General features: G+C 38.3%; 3 protein-coding genes and 1 long non-coding RNA gene across 7 annotated transcripts in view; 2 read left to right on the top strand and 2 right to left on the bottom strand.

Annotated features, from left to right (window-relative positions):
- The window catches only part of LOC144634743 (uncharacterized), a 32,800-nt gene extending 23,319 nt beyond the window's left edge, over positions 1-9,481 (bottom strand). For all 3 annotated transcript variants that reach the window (XR_013567257.1, XR_013567256.1, XR_013567255.1), the window contains exon 1: positions 9,408-9,481. This is a non-coding gene — a long non-coding RNA (uncharacterized LOC144634743). The remainder of the gene's footprint in view (positions 1-9,407) is intronic.
- LOC144634557 (uncharacterized) lies at positions 803-4,945 on the top strand. Its single transcript, XM_078493552.1, has 7 exons — positions 803-967; positions 1,619-1,738; positions 1,847-1,993; positions 2,089-2,806; positions 3,147-3,394; positions 3,797-3,972; positions 4,114-4,945. The coding sequence occupies exons 1-7, from the start codon at positions 803-805 to the stop codon at positions 4,943-4,945; spliced, it is 2,406 nt and encodes an 801-aa protein (XP_078349678.1).
- On the top strand, positions 4,941-6,990 carry LOC144634654 (uncharacterized). Its single transcript, XM_078493676.1, has one exon. The coding sequence runs from the start codon at positions 5,355-5,357 to the stop codon at positions 6,303-6,305; it is 951 nt and encodes a 316-aa protein (XP_078349802.1). The 5' UTR covers positions 4,941-5,354; the 3' UTR covers positions 6,306-6,990.
- A 933-nt stretch (positions 9,482-10,414) lies between the features above and the next one.
- Positions 10,415-21,860, bottom strand: LOC144634694 (uncharacterized). 2 transcript variants are annotated; one of them, XM_078493729.1, is made up of 8 exons: positions 21,515-21,860; positions 21,109-21,192; positions 18,637-18,701; positions 18,302-18,328; positions 15,327-15,524; positions 15,017-15,073; positions 12,972-13,071; positions 10,415-11,201 (listed from the first exon to the last, which is right to left on the bottom strand). In XM_078493729.1, the coding sequence occupies exons 1-7, from the start codon at positions 21,782-21,784 to the stop codon at positions 13,068-13,070; spliced, it is 705 nt and encodes a 234-aa protein (XP_078349855.1). In that variant the 5' UTR covers positions 21,785-21,860; the 3' UTR covers positions 10,415-11,201; positions 12,972-13,067. The 2 variants fall into 2 exon arrangements, with proteins under 2 accessions (XP_078349855.1, XP_078349854.1); XM_078493728.1 differs by having other exon boundaries at positions 12,972-14,062.
- Positions 21,861-21,909: the final 49 nt, after the last annotated feature.

The raw sequence follows: 21,909 nt of genomic DNA on the forward strand, positions 1-21,909 counted from the left end.
CAGAGTGCATAAATGCGTTACGAGATCTTGTAAATTTTTAAAAGTACTCAGAGGAGGGTATTCGGGGAAAGTATCTGATCATGAAAGAGGGGCCTAGAGGGTAAGATGGGAATGGAATTTGGGCTAAATTTGGGCTGGGAAAATAGGATTTATAGACCCTTTACACCCCCCACACACACACACACACATACCACCACACCCTACCCCACCCCACCCCACTTCAGGACCCTCATGAAATGTTATTTTAGACTCTGTAAATCACAACGCAAACAAAAAAAAAAAGATCAACCGATTCACAGAGAATTGGCCAGTCAGAGTCATAACAATACAGTCACAGCTGTGAAAGGGTGTGTGTGCAGGGGGGGGGGGGGGGGTGTTGGAGAAATGCATGGTTGGGGGAATACCAGTTTTTCATTTCAAAAAGGAAAATTGTTGCATTACAATGGAAATGAAAAAAACACTTTATTTTGATATATCATGGAACACTGGAAAGGACTACACCAAAGGCATTTGATGGCTCGAATCGCCCCCCTTATCAGATCAGGAGCCTGCTCGCAGGCTACTTCTCAGATGTTGAGAGAAAATTTCTGTTTCCTTACATCCCTCTAACAGGCGTACCTTTGTAAAAGTAGAAATAAGACTTTAACACATGTTATGCACTGCACAATCCTTCAGCCAACCACTTTTTCTGTGGTTAAGGTTATGAATGAGCGAACATAATAAAAAAATTCAAGGAACATAACTCAACTGCATATCTTTCACCCTTTAATTCCTTTTTATCTTTATCACAGAGAATGTGGAAATGAAAGGAAAGAAGGTATTTTTTGAAGATCCCCACACTCCGATGTCCCAACCAAGGATTACATATGATGGAGTGCCTTTTATTATCACTGGCAAGCGTGTGTATGACTGCCATCAGGGCACAGACAGGCATGCAGCTGATAAGCAACGAAGAAGTGAGGCCAAGGTGTAAAAGAAATTTTCTTGTAATGTTTCAATTACTTAAATTAGTGGTCCTGAAGCTGCATTTTTAATTACAAAAACAGTAATAATTTATTTATTTTATTTGACCAACAAATCAATCAATCAATCAATAATATATACCGTAAAAACCTGCAAGAACCTAACATTTAAGAACCCGCTAGGCTAACATTTTCAAATTAGATACCATTTTTATAAGAACCTATTTGGCCTAAAATTTGGAAACAGTTTTTTTTTTAAATGAGTGAAAATGTTTACTTTTGGGAAAATATGATAATATATGATTAGTGCTCCGGCATTTTTACATAAACACTACGTGATAATATGCAAATTTTATACAAGAAAAACAACATTGAATTTTTTCCTTAGAAATTAAGAACCTCTTAAGAACCTTATTAGCCTAAATTTGTGTTAATAACCCTTAATGAAGAACCTGTTTAGGCTAACCTGACAAACAATAGGTTCTTACTCGTGCCCGGGTTTTACTGTATGTCACATTTACAAGGGTAGAAAACCAACCTTTAAAATTTTACAAAACTGAGTGATGGTCAAATAAATAAATAAATTAATAAATAAATAATTAAAGAAATAAATAAAAATTGCATTTCATGAATGGCTTTATTATTCCTCTCTTTAGTGCAATGGTGACCACTCATATGGCAGTCACAGAAAAAAGGAAATGTACCAGACATCAAAGAAATTTGGATGCACAGCCCAGGTTATCATGAGGGAAGTGATACGATTCCCCCAACATAAGGTAATTAATGCAGTACATGCAGCACCATATTTATTGGGTTATTGAAGTGACAAGCATTTGTCTTCTAATGAATTACTGACCAATATTTTAATAACTGTTGCACTTTAGATTACTGTGGACACCCCAAAACGGAGAAAAACAGCATCCAAAAAGTTGCGGAAAGCATTAGAGAACAAAACTGCTGGGGAAGCTGAGAGGCGTGTGTACATTTACTTGCCACGTCCCACAGAGCATTCTCAGCATGTAACTGGAGAGGTGAGAAAAAAAACAGAGCATTATTATTACAAAATACATTTATAAATTTTATTTATACTTCTAATGTAATTGAATTTTTCATCTTCTTGTTTCAGAATGCAGGTTTCCTTCAAAGAATGGATCCTCGCCTAAGGGCACAAATAAAAGAACTGGTGGATGAAGGGGTGCGTGGAGTAAATGAGATGCGTCGACACCTTCGGCATTACGTCACCAAAATTATTTTCAAGGAGGGGCCCGTGCCATCAAAATCCAACAGAAGGTTCTTTCCCAGTAAAGTCGACATACGAAACACAATTTATGAGTGTGTAGTGAAAAACAGATATTCTAAGGTTGACCAAGAAAATTTGGAAAAGAAAATCCAAGATTGGAAGCAAGAAAACCCTGAAGATTTCTTTATGTACCAGCCTTACGCCCAAGTGCAGACTGGCTTTCAACAAAGCTGTGAGAATGGGGGTGATGATGAGGAGGACTCTGAAGAAGAAGTTGTAGAAGTAGACAGTGGAAAGGAGGGTCTTTTGTTTGTCCATCAAACTAAGTGGCAAAGAAGGCTGTTAAATCGCTATGGAAATGAGCTAAGTCTGCTTGATGCCACCTATCGCACAACAAAATATGCCCTTCCATTGTTTTTCCTAGTTGTAAAAACCAATGTGGACTATCAGGTTGTTGGAAGTTTTGTGTTACAAAGTGAAGCAAGCACTGAAATTGAGAAAGCCCTCAAAGTCATTTCAGAGTGGAACCCTGACTGGTCACCTAAATCCTTTCTGGTTGATTATAGTGAGGCTGAAATTGGTGCAGTGGAGCGGTTGTTTCCAGGTGAGAGATTAGAAATGAAAATGCCATTTTTTTCCAGAATGAAAGTACCCAATTTACTCTTACCAGTGAGTGCCTCTGTCGGGAGAGGTCAGTGGTTTCAAATAAAAGCAACTATGATAGCCAGATACTTGGAGGCAAGTCCTGCTTTTCACATGCTTTATTGAATTTGGATACAGACAACCCCCTCATAAATTAAAAATACAAGTCAAGGTATAAATTTTATAATTCATTTGTTACCTCAATGCAAAGGACACATGAATTTAAAGGATTTTAACCTAGCAAAAATGCCTGTTTGGACACTCTACTGACAGAACTGCTATTGGTCTTGTTTGTTTTTAAGATTGCAAAGTGTTTATATGTGACTTCCACCGGGAGCAGGCTTGGGAGAGGTGGCTCTCAAAAGGTGCTAATGGAGCAAGCCCATTCAAGAAAGAGATTCTGTGTCGTTTTCGACGAATTGCCCGTGCTGCAACAGAAAAAGAATACAAAAAGGCCCTTGCTGATCTACAGGAATGGGAGGTGTGGAAAAGGCCAGAGCTACAAGCTGCTCGACTGTGGTTTCACAACACTTGGATACGAGAACACAAGGTAGTAAAAATAGGCTTATTCCAGGTGCACTTTGTATGACCTTTTACGAAGCACACTGCAAATTTGCATGGTGGTACAAGTAACAGTTAATAAATACTACTTATTTTTTATTGGCACATGTGCCACAGGTGCAAATCGGCAGCATTCCCTATTTACAAACAAGATTTCAACAATAATTGTTAATATTTTCTTCGTTCTACGGCCCATAGGTTGGAAAAATGACCTAAGGCTAATTTTGACCTGTAACAGAAACATATTAAACAACTTTGTGTTACAAATTACAAATTATTTTTATTTATTTCTGCAACAGTCAATCAAACCTGCAGTGATGTAAACAAAATATTTTGTTTAACTGGTCATTTCTTGCGAGGATTAATGTTTTTTCCTTCCATTTTGTTTTAGCGGTGGGTGTGGGCATTTAAAAAAGATCGTCTACTGTGTTCCGTGTGTACCACCAATGGAGTTGAAAGGCAGAACAAATCTTTTAAATACGAGTACCTGGAAGGAAATAGAAATGCCAACCTTAGTACCATGCTGACGATTCTGGTTGATCAGTTCCTGCCAGACAAGTACACAAAGTAAGCTGTTATTAAATTAAATTAAATTAAATTAAATTCTCCCTAGGCAGGCAATTCTCTGGTCATCTTGACATTACTGAGCAGAGAAAACCTTTTTAATAGAATGACAGTTACAATACCAATTTGATTAAACTTTTGTAGGTATGTCGAGGAGAACACAAGGCGGTCCAAAAACTACAAAAGGTATGATCCAAAGATGCCACCTTACCTCTACAACAGACCCCGCCACATAGTACAGCACTGTTTGGACAAGAGAGAATTGGCCAATGCAATCCCAGCTCACCATGTAGTCTCTAAAGGTGATGGCAAATTTGAAGTACACAGCCAAACACCCATGCTTAATGTATGGTATAAGGTGTCCTTTGGTGGACAAGATGCGACACCATCATGCATGTGTGACGACTGGCAACGCACTCGCCTTCCATGCAAACACATGTTTGCCATATTCAAACATAAGCCTGACTGGGGATTTGAGTCACTGAGTGAGAAATACAGGAATTCTCCATTTTTCACACTTGATGAAGATCTCATCTTTCCAGTTGATAACATACATGTGGAGCAAGCAGAGTATCCCAAAGAGGAACCGGTGATAGTTGGTACTTCCCAAGAGAGAGAAAACAACAAAGAAAATCTTCCCTATCCCAAGAGATATAACAAGACAGTGGCAACACAGTGCAGAGATCTTATGAACCAAGCCAAGTCTCTAACATTTATAGTGGATGACCCTGATGTGCTTGAGCAGGTCAGAAAAAGTCTCCAAAACTGTGTCAAGCTTATGGAGAATTCAGCGCCAAAGGCAGCTAATGGTCTTATTTTGGAACAGAATCAGGATCAGTCCACAGCACCCATACCCAGAGAGGCACCAAAGGCTCAGTTCAAGGAAACATCCAAAACCACGCACAAACGCCTACCGTTAGCAACACGCAAAAAAAAAATATTCAGGAAGAGTTGGGCAGGCAGCAGCAAAATTTAAAGAGGGATGGCATGTGGATCCTATTAAAGCCAGTGTGAATCCAAAACAAAGCAAAATAGACCTTGAGGTGGAAATAGTAGGAGAGATTTTGCAAGAGGATTGCAATCTGACATGTTTAGCAGCATCTCCTCAAAGTCCAATACAAGATACCGATGCAATCTTCACTAATGATGAGTCTACCTCAAAGCCTGCACTTGTAGATCCACCAACAGTTCAGCCTCTACATCCACCAGCAGATCATCCTCTCTATCCGGCAACGGATGAGCCTCTTCATCCACCAACAGATCAGCCTCTTCGTCCACCAACAGATCAGCCTCTTCGTCCACCAACAGATCAGCCTCTTCATCCACCAACAGATCAGCCTCTTCATCCACCAACAGATACACGAAAAGGCAGAAAGAAGGGAAACATGTTGAAACGACGGAAAGGTATGGAAGGCCACTCCCCTGTCCATAACAAAAAGGCCAAAATTGACCAACAGCCGGAAGTCATAGGAGATGACCTGCCAGAAGTTACTGCTAGTGCTAATCCATCAAAACAAGACAAGGAAAATATGGTTATTATAAACAAAAACTCCCCAGATCCCACTAGGGCTATGTGGATAAATCACAAGGACCACACTACTGGAAGGAAATTTACACTTTATACAGACAGTAAAGAACTTATTTTGAAGCCTAATGGGTGGCTACGTGACTCAGAAGTAGAGGCTGCTCAAAATCTGTTGAAAATGAAGTTTCCCCTGGTTGATGGGTTGGAGGACCCAGCCATAGTTGGCAATTTGGTCACCCCTGCCACAAGTGAATTTGTACAAATTATCAACACTGGCTCACACTGGGTGTGTATCAGCACACTGTCCTGTCCTCCTGGTACTGTGAAAGTTTATGACAGCCTGTTCGGAAAACCCAACATTAAAGCTATTCAACATGCCTGCAGAATGTTGCATCACAAGGGGAAAACAGTGACAATCATTAATGAGAAAGTCCAAAAGCAGAAAGGTTCAAATGATTGTGCACTCTTTGCAATAGCCTTTGCGACCACTTTATGCCATGGTAAAAACCCCACCACAACACAATATGACCAGAGAGTCATGCGCAGTCACCTGGTGAGCTGTTTAGAAGCACTGGAAATGAAAGAGTTTCCAACAACAGAGAAAAGAGTGACACATGTTATTGTTCCAGTTGCTAGCAGGATTGTACCAATCTACTGCACATGTCGACTCCCAAATGACAACACTAAGTATGTTTTGTGTGATGGCAGATGCAGTGAATGGTACCATCCAGATTGTGCCAATATTCCTGAGTCAGTTATCAATACTAACAAGAGGTGGATGTGTTTTGAATGCCGTCATAGGAAGAAATAGCTTTGTGGGCCAGTAATCAAGAGATATCAGTAACGAGAATTATATCTGGAATGTTTTTTTTTTATGAAAAACCAAAAATTCAAGAAAGGCCTAAATTGCTTTGTATCAATATATTTAGTAAATATCACAAAAGTGAATGGTACTTTTCCTGGGCTCTGAGAGAAATGGCCTCCAAGCAGCTGAAAAGAAACAAATTGACTTCACTTGTTGTTTTGGTTACTAAAAATAATGTTTCGATCTGCCAGTTATTCAACTTCTGTAAAATATACGGTGCTTATTAAACAGTTGGTGGATACGCTTATAATGTTTATTATTTTTCAGTGTCAAAAACACAAAGAATGAAATGTTTACCTCTATATTTTCTGGTGTCGACTGTATAATCTCAGTTTGTAATGTCAAGGGAGAAAACCCTCTCTATTTGTAAATAAGCCTTATTTTAATAACTAAAGTTAGTGTCCAATGAAAATATTTTTATGCATGATTTTTTTTTTTATCATTTGTGCCTAAATTTTGGTGATGCTGCCCAGTAGCAAAAGCAAATACACAACATTTTCCCTTTTCACAAAGATGTGCATTTTGTTGACTTCTGTTGAAATACACACAGGTACAGTCAAAAAACCCAGTTCTCCTAACCCCCAGCTAGAATAAGCTAAATAAGCTGAATATGAAATAAAAAAAAAACAACCTAAAATAAAAAGGGCCCTCTGATCTATGTCACAGAGGAGATAGATCAGAGGGCCCATTTTCTCAAGGAACAACATAACAAACATAACAAAAACAATTTCCTTGAAATACACACAGGTACAGTCAAAAACCCCTGTTTTCCTAACCCCCAGCTAGAATAAGCTGAATATGTAATAAAAAAAAAAACAACCTAAAATAAAAGGGCCCTCTGATCTATGTCACATAGGAGATAGATCAGAGGGCCAAGGAACAACATAACAAACATGGCAGACAAAAACAATTTCCTTCATCAACCTACCTTGTGATACCGTCTTTCTGATCAGAATGGGTCCTTCACATACATAAGAGCTATTAAGAAGTGTACAACAAGAAAGAATAAAATGACTTCATTGAAATCGCTCGAGTTTTTTGAGAAAACACAACTCCTGTGAGCCGCCATTTTGTTCTTGCCGACGACAGTTCCACGAAGATGATCTCGGCGATCGTGACACTCGGTTCCAGTCTCACCGTTGAAGAAGGGCCCTCTCGTCTATCCCTTCAAGTGCCTACCAAAGTTGACAAGCTATAGGCAAAATCTCACATGCAGCCATTTTGTAGAATCGCTTTTTTAAGCGATTCAGTGGAACTTCTAAAATTGTTTTCGATGTTTAGTGTTGTTAGAAAAGATTTCTTTTGATAAGGTATTTGAAGCAGTAACACGAAAGTTTGCAATAAGGTGTGGCTAAATTGCAGAATACCCCGCAACTAAAGCTGTTCCGCGTAGCCACCTAAAATGGCTACGCGGACCGTCCGATCAAACGCTACTGCCTACTGGGAACGAAAGTAGTAAGAATAATTTTCTCACTCGTCAACCTTTTTTTTAATCGCTGACTAAATTTTTGTCGGGTGTATTTCGCGGTGAGGTCCACTTTAGTTTGCTTGCGGTTAGTTTCACTCCGGTTTGCTTGCGGTTAGTTCCACTCTGGTTTGCTTGCGGTTAGTTCCACTCTGGTTTGCTTGCGGTTAGCTCTTATTTATTTGTAAGGGAAGCACACTAAAACTAACTAAAGCCGTTTGTTCGAAGGTCGAAAGCTATTGCCGTTCAACAACATTCATTTTATACAAAACAGGACAAGGTAAGATTTTGACAATTATCGATTCAGTGTTATTAACTTTGTAGTTTCTCGTTGTTCGGCACAATTTTGAAACACAAATAGTTTTATTTGCTTGATGGCATAGACAAACGTTCGTGAGTGATTTTCGAGTGTTATGAATAAATTTCGACTGCGTAGACGCGTAGACGCGTAGCCACTTTACTAGTAAACTTCGAAAGCTATGAATAAATGTTGACTGCGTAGACGCGTAGACGCGTAGCCACTTCCTAGTAAACTTCGAGAGCTATGAATAAATTTCGACTGCGTAGACGCGTAGCCACTTTCCTGGTAAACTTCGAGAGCTACGAATAAATTTCGACTGCGTAGAAGCATAGACGTGTAGCCACTTTCCTAGTAAACTTCGAGAGCTATGAATAAATTTTGTCGGCGTATACGCGTAGCCGAGTAGCTGGCTGCACAGTGTAGCTAGAAATGCGGGGTATTCTGCAATTGCTCCTAAGGTGTAAATAATTTTAGTACAAAAATTTCTTATCAGAGCCTGAGAAAATGAAATTCAAAGTTCACAAGCTATAAGCAAAACCTCTTGTCTGCATAGGAGGCTATGGAATTCAGCACAACTTCGAAATTGGTTTTCGATGCTTGGTGTTGTTAATAGAAAAGATTTATTTTGATAAGATATTTAAAGCAGTAACACAAGACTTACAACAAGGTGTAAATAATTTTGGTACATAATTTTGTCCAATAATTACTCGAAGTCCTGGCAAACAAAGTTCAGTAGTGACAGGGCTGCTTCTTGTCCAACCAGAAGGTATAAAAACAATTTAGGAAGATAACACGTTCAATTGTAAAACTAGGAAATTGAAATTTCTATGTCTAAGCAACATAACAGAGGATGGTATAAACCTGTACGTGGTGAAATGAATGGTGCACCACGAGGTAACAGCCAAATTACTTCTCATGTCCATATAACAAGAAAGAAAATAAAACTGAAGGCAGGCATAACTACAGAATACATGACCATTTTTGAAGACGGATATGCTTCCATTGCCGAGCCAAGCGAGTCACTAAATCTACACACTGAAGACTTAGCACACAAAAACAAACTCAAAATACAATAACTTCTCGTTCTTTGCGTCCACTGCCGAGCCAAACGAGCCACAAAATCCACACACCGAAAACATAGCGCCCTCGCGCCATTACAATAATTTCTCGTTCTTTACATCCACTGCCGAGCCAACAGATACACCGTCTTCAAAAGTGGCCGTGTTAAAAACGCTTACGATGAACATGATAAGAATAGCAAATAATTTGAAAGCTCACTTACAACTGAAGGATGAGAGGGCAGAAGTGTAAGCCAGCAACATCTTGCGATCCAGAGCAGGAAGACTCAAGTCGTGTTTGTGTAATCTGAAATCGTAATCTGAGAGCAGGCCTCGAATATGCGCACTAAAAACAAATTTGCCGCGCCAGACTAGTACTTAGTACCCAGGCTTTCCCGCCTTCCGATTTGGCGCGAAATTACGTGACGTCAACAAATGGCCCAAAACACAAGGTGGAGGCCCTTCCATCGAACTCCGCAAAACTTTGCGGACGATTCTGACTGGGAAGAGTTACAAGACTTTTGCTCGCATATTTATCATGTTTATAAGCGTTTAGGATCATTGCAGTTCACTGATACTTCGTTTAATGCACTGGCAAAATAATGCTGGGGGTACCCTGTGATGGACTAGTATCCCATCCAGAGGGGAGTAGAAATATTCCTAGCTGCTTAATGCTATCTAAACCGTTATAAGCTCAGGCAGTATGCGCACTTGGCTCGAGGCTGCCCTTTATTTTATACTAGGAAATGGGGATGAATCTTAGCACTTGGAAGTACGACTGGCTGTTATTACAGTTGAGCCTGCGATAATATTCTTTTGTTACATGCAAGATGGTATGCGAACGTGGCAACAGGATTGCCCTGTAAATCGGTCAGCAGAATGCACCTTTATATTAGCCTCATTAGTATGTCAAACCGATTGTATACAGTCAATTCTCTCGATGACAGGCACCTTCAGAACCAGCCCCAACTGACCATCTTAGAGAGGTGTCCAGCTTCTAGAGTCGACGAAACGTGCTACCAGTAATTCTGAAATAATTAGGCTGAACGGCTGTTCTCTCCTCTTTGTGCCCCCACTGTTTTAAACCTCGCCTAGCATGTCGCATCTCCTGATAAAGTAATTTTCTCACATGATCGCAAACTGACACAGAGAAAGGTAAGGGGGTTCTCTCTCAGTCTATTACTGTACAGGCCGACTACTCAAGAGTTACACAAGAAACGAAGACTTCAAGCCTGTCTATAACATTGTTTATTTGCTTTCAATAAATACACTTTTTTAAAAAACAAACTGTAAAAATAATCATGGCTTGGTTTTTTTTTAAAGTATGCCGCAGTACAGCAGGCAAACATTGCTTTGTTATACACTACAGTCTTCTGTTTTCTTTGGTTTTCATGTGTATGTGCATCAAACAGGCATGTAATAGTTAGATGTGATTCTGTCTGTGATGGGTGCATTGAGGCATCTAAAAATATTGTAGGTGCATTTAATTGGATTAATTAATTGACTTTGAAACTTGTAGTGGAAGACTCTCTCAGAAACTGGTATAAAATATGTCAAAAGGCTTCAAAACTACATTGCAAGGGAAGGTGCAGAAAGAATCGAGAAGGACATTATCAATGTGACACAAACAACCAAGAAATATATCTTTACAAGTTTTCTTGACAGGGGCTGTACCTATGACCTTCTGCACACCATTTAAATGCTCCACCACTGTGCTTCATGGGACTTGTGGGTGCTAGCTATCCAAGCAGTATGTTGTCCAATTTTGTCATGTTTGAACCTAGTTTATATGGACTAGCCTACAAAAGTCTCCTGAAGCTCAGTGGTTGTGCATCCAACTGCTGTGCCAAAAAGTTCACTGATGTAGGTTGGAATCCTGTTGGAAGAAGTTGGAAGTTTAAGTAGCTTGTGACAGCTTTCTCATTTCAAAGAATTTTTTTCTTTTAACATTTATTTTAAGTCAATGTTGACTTTTAGTCTCCATGCCAGAAGGAACTGGATTGTGACATTTCTGGTACCTGCAGAAAATAAAAAAAAAAGATTAACTTGACGATATTACGCCCTGCAAAAACTGTATGGTGAGAACTTTAAAGAGCAATAATGCATAACAGTACATCATCTTGAAAAGGGGAACAATGTTTTGAAGCAGTGCACGAAATTAGAAAAAAATCCAGGTTGTCCTTATGGCAAATGCCGGACAACCTTAACCCTGAGTTTGGTTGCCCTGCTGAGGGCTTGGTTGTCCGTATTAAGTGTTGTATTTTTTTTTTTTTAATTTTTGTTCTCAGGCCATGAGACAATAACATTAATTTTACAATTCACAACGGTGTGAAACAGCTCATCCTAAACAAAACTGCAGAATTCCTTTATAATTAATGCACACAACTTTCGTTAATGAAAATACTTCTTTGTACTTTCAGAAGCAATATAATCATTTTATAAATCCCTACACACGCAAAAACACACCAAACTCAAAACAGCTAAAATGTAAGTTCTTTGGTTGTCCGGCGGTTTTTTCTCGGGCAACCAGGCCTTAAAATTTCTAAAAAACTGGTTGCCCGAACGCACTTTAGTCGTCTAGGACGACCGGACAACCGCTAATTTCGAGCGCTGTTGAAGGTTGTTGGCATGGGACCAACTGGCTGTACGACCCGCGTGACAAGTATATTGTGTATCATTGAGTCCAAATAAGTTTTTTTACATTTGCACAAGGTATTTTTTCCTTGCCTCAATACCCAAAATAATAAATTACTAATAATTTGTATACGTAATTGGACTACATGCTGTCCAATTTGGAAATAATTTGATGAAAAAAATTCGAGGGCAGCCAAAATTGGACGAGGCCGTAGGCCGAGTCAATTTGGCTGTCAGAGGAATTTTTGAATCTAATTATTTCCAAATTGGACAAACATGTAGTCCGGTTACATATTAATTATATAGCTTGTAGTCAGCCAATCCAGCGTAAACAATAAACTTTTTTATATGTCCAGAACGGGAAAAACATTCAACAATAGTAGGCATAACACAGCACATGCAACTCACTCAAAGCATTGTATCACAAATAAAACTTAAACAAAACAGTGCAACAGTTTATTCACCTGAGTTTGCGAAGCTTGCTACAAAGTGAGTGAAAATACTGCATCAATCAATGAAAGTCGTAAACAAAGTGTCCGAAGAGCTTTACAACTTCTTGAATCTGACATACTCCTTTCCACTATTTCGTTCATTTCTCATGACCGTCTTTTCTTTTCGAATTTCAGCATAAACGACAAAGAATTGCATCTAGCTCGTGGCGATGAATATCTGACAGATTTCTTGCTTCGCTTCGCTGCACTTACGTTCAGCCAAGTTTTGTACTATTAGAGGCTTTTTACTCTTAGTTTTTGCTTCTTAGTGTAGCTAGCTCCTCTTCTGACAACGTAGAAAATTTCTCTTTGTTGTTACTATTGCTGAAAAGCTCAAAAGGAATGGAAAAACGTAGCAAACTTGCCTTAAAAATTCCGCCATTGTCGACTAACAATGCGACAAGTTTCCCGGGCTGACGCTATGCTTAATGCTAATTGGCTGATATCCGTCACATGTCGTTTTTCCTTCGATTTGATTGGCTGAGACAAAACTGTCCAATTTTTCTTAAATTGGACAGTTTGTGCCTTTTAGCTGAAAGTCCTAATTGAAACTATCCAAATTTAATCCTAAATTGGACAGTTCTCAGAAATTAAGGAAAAATAGCTGCGCTGACAATATAGGATTTACTGACAGCTATATAATTAATATAAAAAATTACTGACCTGAATGGGGCCAGAAGAATGATATCACCATCACCACATCAGAAAATGGTTGGAATGCTAATGATTCCTTATTCTGTCAACAGTGTTGCAAGTAGATTACCTGAAAGGTAAGAATTCAAATGCTTGTCAGCAAAATCATCACAAAAATGTTGGCACATTACTAACAGACAAACAATGCAAAGAAGCAAATACTGCCACAATAAAACGATTTCTTTGAAAATGTCTAGCCAACAATACATGCTTAAATGCCTAGAACGTTTCGACACGAGCCACGAGAAAAGCAAGAGAGATGAACACGACGAGCTAGTTAACAATCCTTGCGAGAAGACGATTACCGGTACTCACGCTATCAACGACGGAAATGAAAAGCGGCCGTCAGCTTGCGAAGAACGCTTCCGATTTCTGTAACGACGACAACTGGAATGCCACGCACAACTGATATCCACCGGAGAAATACACTGCAGAATAATTCTACACACAATGAATGGCGTACACCAGAGATGGGATTTTCGGCAGCCACGGCCTACAAATTCTTTGCTAGATGGTACCAAGATGAGTATCCAAAATGGATAAACAGCGTTTGCTTAAAGATCAGTTTCTGCGCAGAGACTTTAAAATCAGAGACAATATAATGGTCTTGACATTAAGGTTTTATTTCTTTCAAAACATGCTTATTCATAATTCTACAATATGCATGTGCGAAGTGGGTAAATAAGGAGTGACAACAAGTTACGATCCAATACTAACAACTACATGTACAAAAAAGTTTCAAAAACAAACAAAAATTCCCAAAAATTTCTTAATACAACCTTAAAAACAATCAAATGATCTTAACTTATAAGTTTGAAATTCACATTTTACACTTCTGAGCTAGTTTGCCTTACACATGTATTTAAAAAAAATCCATAAAAGTTGCATTGCAAGAAAAGTCATAATTGTGTCATTTTGCTTATTTTAACGTAAAAATGATTATTCAATCGGCACGATCCACCAAGAGAACGTTCGGCAAGACATACAGGAACTGCAAAACCGACCGCACGACGAAAGCTACTCGGTCCGTCAACGGCTCGGGTATTCCAGACGCTTAATACCTAAGAAAGAAAAGAAACCTATGGAAAATCTACAAAATGGATCACAGGTTCTATGTGCATGTATGTTCCATTACATGTCCCCGACTTAGTCCAGACAAGGACTCAGATTTTTTCTTGATCAACGCTTATGACATCTTTCTCGTTATAGAGAAGTGTGCCAAATTACAGCTTGAACAATGAACAACTTTTTAAAATAATGTTGTTAAAAGCTATTGACTGAGATCGTCTCGACACTTATCAGTTTTAACTCAATAATTATAAACATTGCAAACTGGGACAACTTAAATAATTCCCTCTAGCAGTTTCTGCTAGTCATCATAAAATCAACAAACACTAGAACAGATATTGCTAACATCTACCAAATTCTTGGTCACACTTGCCACCAATAGCTGAGAATGTTATTGCCATGTCAATCATGCAAACTAACAAAATGAAACCAAAGGGCTTTTATCTACTGAATGGTGAAGAAACTTTTAAAAAAAACTTGGGAATAACCAAACTGATAACACCTGTTTTGGACCTTGTAAGTGTATCGGTCCCGATAGGGAGGGGGATGTGGGATGATGCTGAAAAATAAAAAGTCCCAGGGCAACTAGTAGTTACAAGTAGCTGTTTCGGGGTTCACAAGCGTGGTACATGTACATGAACAGGTTGTGCTCCGAGGGTAAGAAGTAGTGTTGGCCACATACATGTAGAATAAGGCTGAAAAATCCTTAGTTACCAGAAGCTGCATACACATTTGGCCTTTAGGAGAGCACCAGCATGTTTTTTTTTTAGGGAAGAGTGGATTGCAGGCTAAAAACTTACACTGCAGGTCTTAATAGCATACCTAAACTGAAAGGATACCTTTTACTGCTTACATTACATCAAAAGAAGTGGCAGTTGATTTTGTTGATTTTATTGATGATAAGAAAAAATGCCAGAAGGAAACCCGAAAGAAACAAAACATCATACCTGCGAGCTCCATATCCATCACGAGGTGTTGGGTAACCTTCATAAGTTCCAGTGTACCTGAGGAAAAAAAATCAATTGGTTCAAAAAAGTAACAAAACTTTGTTAAGTCCCACTACAAAATCCTTCGTCAGCATACAAAAGCAGCCCTGCCCAACTGGGCCAGTGGATTTTTCTGTTTTCAGTGGATAATATCCATCACTAGTTTGATGGGTAAGTAATATTTTCAGTTGGCAGATGACGTTCAGGCATTGAGAAGGGCCCTTGCACTAGCACACAACACCATACCAAATCACATTAACTTTTGTAGTACCTTGGGGGTGATCTTCCAGGACTCCGACTTCTGTAAGAATAACCACCATACCCATAGTAGTCTCTGCCAGGTGCAGGGCGTCGGTCCATATAGGGGTCATAATAGCCCCGAGGTGGGGGTCGCTCATATGGACCCCGTCTGGGAGGTCCATAGTCATATCCACGGTAGTCATATCTGTCTCGGCGGTAGTCATCATATCTACACAAATAACACATAACATTATAACAACTGGAAAGACTAGCTTACAACTAAAATGTCCTTTAACAGTAAGAACAATGATACAGAAAGAAATTGCAGCTGAAACTTAAATTTAAAGGAATAATTATTATTTATCCGATTTTGTACCCAAAATAAAAAGCAATGGGAAGTGACGGAGTGAGACAAAAATTAAAGCAGAATCATTTGATACTAAACAAAATAAATTCAAGTAATACAACTTAAAAAATTCATGCACATTGACAGTAAGATGTTGCAAAAAGAACAACAATAATTTATTGCATATGTTATTAACTTGATACTTAAATTTAGTAGACTAGACGACTTTCATAAAATTTGAAAGTTATGACGCATTTTTTAGTAAAAGTCGGTAACAGGATTTTTCTTAAGTAATTTGACCTGCTGAAAACGAAAATGCTTGTTACCAAAAATTATTTTGCGATCTTCAGTCTGAAAATGACGTCACAAAAAAGGCACCTAAAATGACGTCATTGCACCGTTAACCCTAACCAGAACTTCCAGAATATTAAAGCAATCACAATGAAACTTAGAGGATATATAGTTTGTCCGAAAATCTATCTTTTATTATACGTCACGTGGGATGATTACGTCACATCACGTGACAATTACATCATAATGTCAAAACGGGCGCCATCTTGGATCCGCCATCTTGAATTTCAACTTTTTTTCCAAAACATCAGAAAATTGCCCAAAATTACTCAAAAGTACTCAAAATAAATAAAACGGTGCAAAACAAAAAACCTAAAAAGATTGTTCTATTAATTTCATTAATAGAACACAAAAATCACAAATTTTGGAAAACATTCCTGTCAAAATGCCATTGCCATTGTAATGTCAAGTTCCCCTAACAACAACCTATCCTACCAAATTATTCCCAGATAAATTTTAGATAAACTCGCAAAGTTGGCAGCGTTCGGTTAAATCTTGAAAAAGTTATAAGCTTTCAAAGTTAGCACGGTTACTTCCCCCTCCCACCTTCCCCTACCGGTCTGGATAGGGTTATTTTTGTGGATCATGAAAATAGGTTCTAAGCCGTATGCACTATATTTGCATCTTTTTATACCAAATAAATTGCCTCCAACCTAGTTCCTGCCTTTTTTAGAATAGGCCACAGAAAGCATTCCAGGCAACCTGTGGCGTCATTACATGACGCCACAGATAGCTTGCCATTTAACTACACAGCGACAGGATAATTGAAATGCTGAATGAAAAATATAATAAATACTGTCGACTTTATAGGCTGAAAAAGGAATTAAAGAAACAACTGAGATCTATACCTTTACCGTTATGGGATCTTGAATTCGTTGGGTCAATAAAAAGGAACGTTTCATTTAAAAAATACCAACACATTTCTTGGACGTTTCGCTATTAGGAAATAGTCATTTAGATCTTTGCTTTATACTTATTCATATTGGCGGTGTTTCTGCTTCAAATATATCTTAGAAGAAATAAAAGTACTAAACAACCAGCTTTATAGGCAATGAAAAGGCTTTTAAGTTATCGAAAGTTGGAGCGTTATTCTTGTGCATCTTGTCCCAGAATTTCATCTTTGATGATTCATCTTGCTCCTGTCAAGACACAGTTTCCAACCTTTTGCACCACAAATTCTCTCACCTGTTTTTGCTTTCTTTGACCAAGCTCTTTGGTATATATTTAACAGCGACAGATCGTTCGTGGCAATGCTATAAAGTCAGGTTTGATTTTCTGGTGGCGAAAATACTTTTAATTACTTAAGGATGGCGAGCAATAAAGATTCATCCTTCTTGCCCCAATCTTTCCTACCAGGAGTAGACTTGTTGCGGGAAAACTTCTTGGCTCAATCCAAACACTGTGTGTGTAATATCAGCAATCTGTGACAGGGGATTATAGAACAGTGCCGCTCTACTCAATGCTGATTACTTCTTGGATATGTCCACGATCCCTCCTGCTCTTTCCCTATCTCATTTAGCCATTCAAGACTGTGATCAGCACTGACCTGGCTGAATTTGCTTGCATTCCATTTGAAAAGGAAGTTTCCCTTCATATGGCAACATCGGGCGGAAACTTGCAAGTACAGATCCCATATCCCCTCTCTATGAGCCCGTGTGAGAATTAAGAGGATAGAGTCCATTTCCATGTAGTTCCAACAAAACGTGAAATTGACCTTTTCTTTGGATCTTTGTGTTACAAATTCGTCGTCAAGGGCATATTTTTTTTTTTCCAAAATTTGTAATTTTTGTATTCTTTTAATGAAATTAAGTTAACATTAATGTAATTATTTTCACCTTTTTAGTTTTTTGCAACGTTTTATTTATTTTGAGTACTTTTTTTAGTAATTTTGGGCGATTTTCTGATGTTTTGGGAAAATTATGAAATCCAAGATGGCGGATCCAAGATGGCGCCTGCTTTGACATCATGATGTAATTGTCACGTGATGTGACGTAACCATTACACATAAAGTATTACAAAAAATAGATTTTTGGACATACTATATATCCTCAAAACTTCATTGTGATTGCTTTAATATTCAGGAAATTACGGATAGGGTTAACGGTGTAATGACGTCATCTTAGATGTCTTTATTTGTGACGTCATTTTGAGACTGAAGATCGCAAAAAATTTTTTGGTAACAAGCATCTTCGTTTTCAGCAGTTCAAATTACTTTAGAAAACTACTGTTACCAACTTTTACTAAAAAATGCCCCTTGATTTATCTGAGAATGACTTTACGCAAATACCGACTAGTCTATAGATGCTCACCTTCTTCTCTTTGGACAGTCTTTAGCCCTGTGTACATAAGTATTTGAAAAAAAAACTCAGTTAATATTTGTTCATGGAAACACATCTGCAGAAAGCAACAAAAGGTAAAACTTTGGGACAAGGCTAAAAAATGTTATATCTGAATCAGATAAAATAAATACAATGTGGTACGCTAATGGCTGGCAATTTCAGACTCCTGATCTAGCAGTCCAGGTTAATGCACTGGTAGAGGTTGGTGCTTTGTGTTCTTAGACAAGATACTTAACAATAACTCTCACAGTGCCTCTCTCTCTTTCTCTAATATATTTTTTTAAAATGAATCATATGTTTCTCACCAGTGTCCATGTTTCCCACACTGAAAGCACTCATCTTCAGATGGCTTCCCTTTACTTTTTGCATACTACAAAATAGAACATTCAGGTTATGAGTTTCAAAACAATTTGGAAAAAGGAAGGTCTCCTAAGGGGTCAGTCAGAATGTGTCCCAAATCCCAGACATCACCAAATCCTCCATTCTAATTTTAAGCACAGCTATCTTAATTTGTAGCTGTTATCTGTGCTAATATTTTGAATGGCTGACTACTCCCTCTTCTACCAGCTGGAGTTCTAAACAAATTGTTTCAACCACATTAATTTGTTCATTTACAGTGACAGTGCAGGTCAAATAATTATAACTCAACAGTCTCTCAAAACTCCAACGTTTCAACTCGAAACCCAAACAGCTCTTCTAAAAACTCAAAAGGCCCATCTCAAAGTTGAAATGTTTGTTTCAAAACTTGCAAAATTCAACACCAGAAGTGTATGTGCTTGTAGCTTGACAGATCTCTCTTGACCAAAATTAAAAGCCTTTTCAGGTTCATGTATTTACCTACATTGTACTTATATTTTCCAAATTATCGACTTTTATCAACAAATTGAACTTGTTGATTGAAAATTATCGACTACTATCGACTTACAGTACCGCTCAGAAATAAGCGTCCATCGTATACGCACCTTATACGCACATACGCACATACGCAGACGCATATACGCACATACGCAGACGCGCGTATGCAATGAAGCGTAAGCACATACGCAGTTCTTTGTTATTCATTGCTCTTGGTTCTTATTGTGTTGTATTGTTGGAGAAAACAAATAAAGTTTCTTTGCGAGAAAATTATAAAACAGCGTTGGTCGATCGAATGATAAAATCTTTATTACTTACCGAAAGTTCCAAGTTCATAATGGTATAAAACAGAGCGTTTCCAAAACATTCACGGAAATATCTCGCTGACATCGAAAGCAGAATTCGCTGCAGATGTAAAATAACTGTTGCATATTTTCGACTCTTTGACCACATCAGGTTAAAGACGAGGAAGTTTCTTTAGGGTTGTTCTTTTTAACTTTAAGAAGAAACCGAGTTGGAGTTAGCTCGGTCCCGCCGAATCAGGACAAACATAACCTGCGATCAGGCAATCTTCAGACAAAACATGAAGCACGTGTGTAATGTCACGCGTACGAATTGTTTGTGTTATGACTTAAGACGCAAATATTAAACCTCAAAGTTCAATCTGTCATTTAGTTTTCTTTAGAAAAACGCAGTTAAATGTGTATGAAAGAATCTAAATCGGATACTTGCGTGCGGCGTTGTGTTACATTTATTTACGATGGAGTTTATTCGAAAGGTTTCAAATTACTTTTGACATATGCAAATTTTGACAACTTTTGGACTCTTTTAGCTGGGCCGCGTTAAAAAAGCAAAATTTGTTTAACTCCTCTAAAGCTGTAATAACAATTGATGCCGTTATCTGTGTTAGTAATAAAGACAAGTTTCATTCAAGAAGAATTTAGGTTCTGGGAATTTTATGCTAAATTCACAAAAAAATAAAACAAGTTCATTTCAAGCTAGACGCGATGGCGCGTCACAAGTCTGCCTTTCAATTTAATATTCACGGAAGGCTTAACGGCTCCGATGTTTTTCATGTGGAATGTTTCGTTTGCCGACTTGAGTTTAGAGTTTAGAGTTTATGATGCGCCATCAACATTGATCTTGTTTTTTAACATTTCTTACAACATAAACTTTTGGTCTCTTCACAAGGGTCGCACGCGCCAGCGAGACTGTTTATGAATTAATTGCCTATTGAAGCGACACGGCTTAGAAGCGAAAAAAAATATCTCTGGTTCTATTTTGCGTAAATGGGCGATTCAAACTGGAAAAGTGATTCCAATGAGTAGAAACTAAGTTCTATTAGAGTTTATATGATGCGCCGTCAACATTTATCATAAAGGTAAGGCCGGTAAGTCAAGTAACGAAAAAGTTATTTCTCCGTTTCTATTTTGCATAAATCGGCGATCTCTAAAAGAAGAAATAGCAAGCCATCAAAGAACAATAAACTATGGACAAAAGAAAAAACAATAAGCTTGCTCATACATACTGATGAGCATACGCGTATACAGAGTATACGCACATACGCATATACGCAGACGCATATACGCAGACACGCATACGCGCGTATGTGCAAAAGCATACGCGTTTTTCGCGTATGTTTTGGGACGCTTATTTGCGAGCGGTACTGTATCAACTATGTTTTCGATGATCGACTTTGATCGACATGTTACGTCCTGCTACAACATTCCGTAATCCCAGACCGACTGGCAGGTAGCAACCTTCTGTGTTCACGTTCGAAAACTTTAACAGGAAAATTTGGAAGTTTGAATATGCCCAGTGCCTTGTACTAAAAATGTTTTCTGTCTGCTTCAAATGTTCAGAAGAACTCTGAATAATATTTTATTACTACTAGCTCTGTTTTACATGTATGCTGGCCTCACCTGTACTTGAATATGAGTTCCACTAAAATCTGAATCATCTAAATTATCAACAGCCTCCTTTGCCTCTTTCTCACCCACCATGTGCTGAAAACAAACATCCAAATTATTTAAGTCACGCAGAGCCTGTTTCAGTAATAAATTTATTAAACTTGTATTCCTTTGTTTGAAGTTTTTGCACTTGACTAATATTTTTGTTTATTTTTCTAGTTAGTCAAAACACCTGCACATTTAGCCATTTATCTACTGTTATTTCAGGCTAAATAAAATAAAGTGATTAAAAAGGAATACACAAATTTCCACGTTCTAAACCCATATTTCTTCAAACAAACTACATGTGATAGCCAGGCAGCTGGCTTTGATGCAAGGAAATTCATGCATGCCCAAAGTGCAAAAACTAAAGACTTACCACGAATGCGAAGTTTTTTACTATATCACACTGCGACACTTTTCCATAATTTTCGAAAAGCTCCTTCAGAGATGCTCGCCTGCATTGGTCAGGAAGATTTCCAACATACAACTTGACTTCTTTCTCGTCTTCGCCGCCATCTTTCTCTGTCTTTTTGTCGTCGCTGTTTTCTTCTTTAGCATCTGATGTGGCAGCGTCATCGTTTTCTGTCTTCTCTTCGTTTTCGTGATTGACCTCTGAGAGATCTTTTGTGTCTTCTTCGCTAGCCATAACTCAAAAAATACACTAAGTTCTTCGCTGAAATAACCTCAAGATGGCCGCGTGGTAGGGAAGAAGCTTTCCCGTCTGTCCTTGCGCGCAGTGTACATCCAGATGAGACTGGAACCGAGTGAATG

This window comes from Oculina patagonica, chromosome 13 (assembly GCF_052425735.1).
Source record: "Oculina patagonica isolate OP01 chromosome 13, crgOcupat, whole genome shotgun sequence".
NCBI lineage: Eukaryota > Metazoa > Cnidaria > Anthozoa > Scleractinia > Oculinidae > Oculina > Oculina patagonica.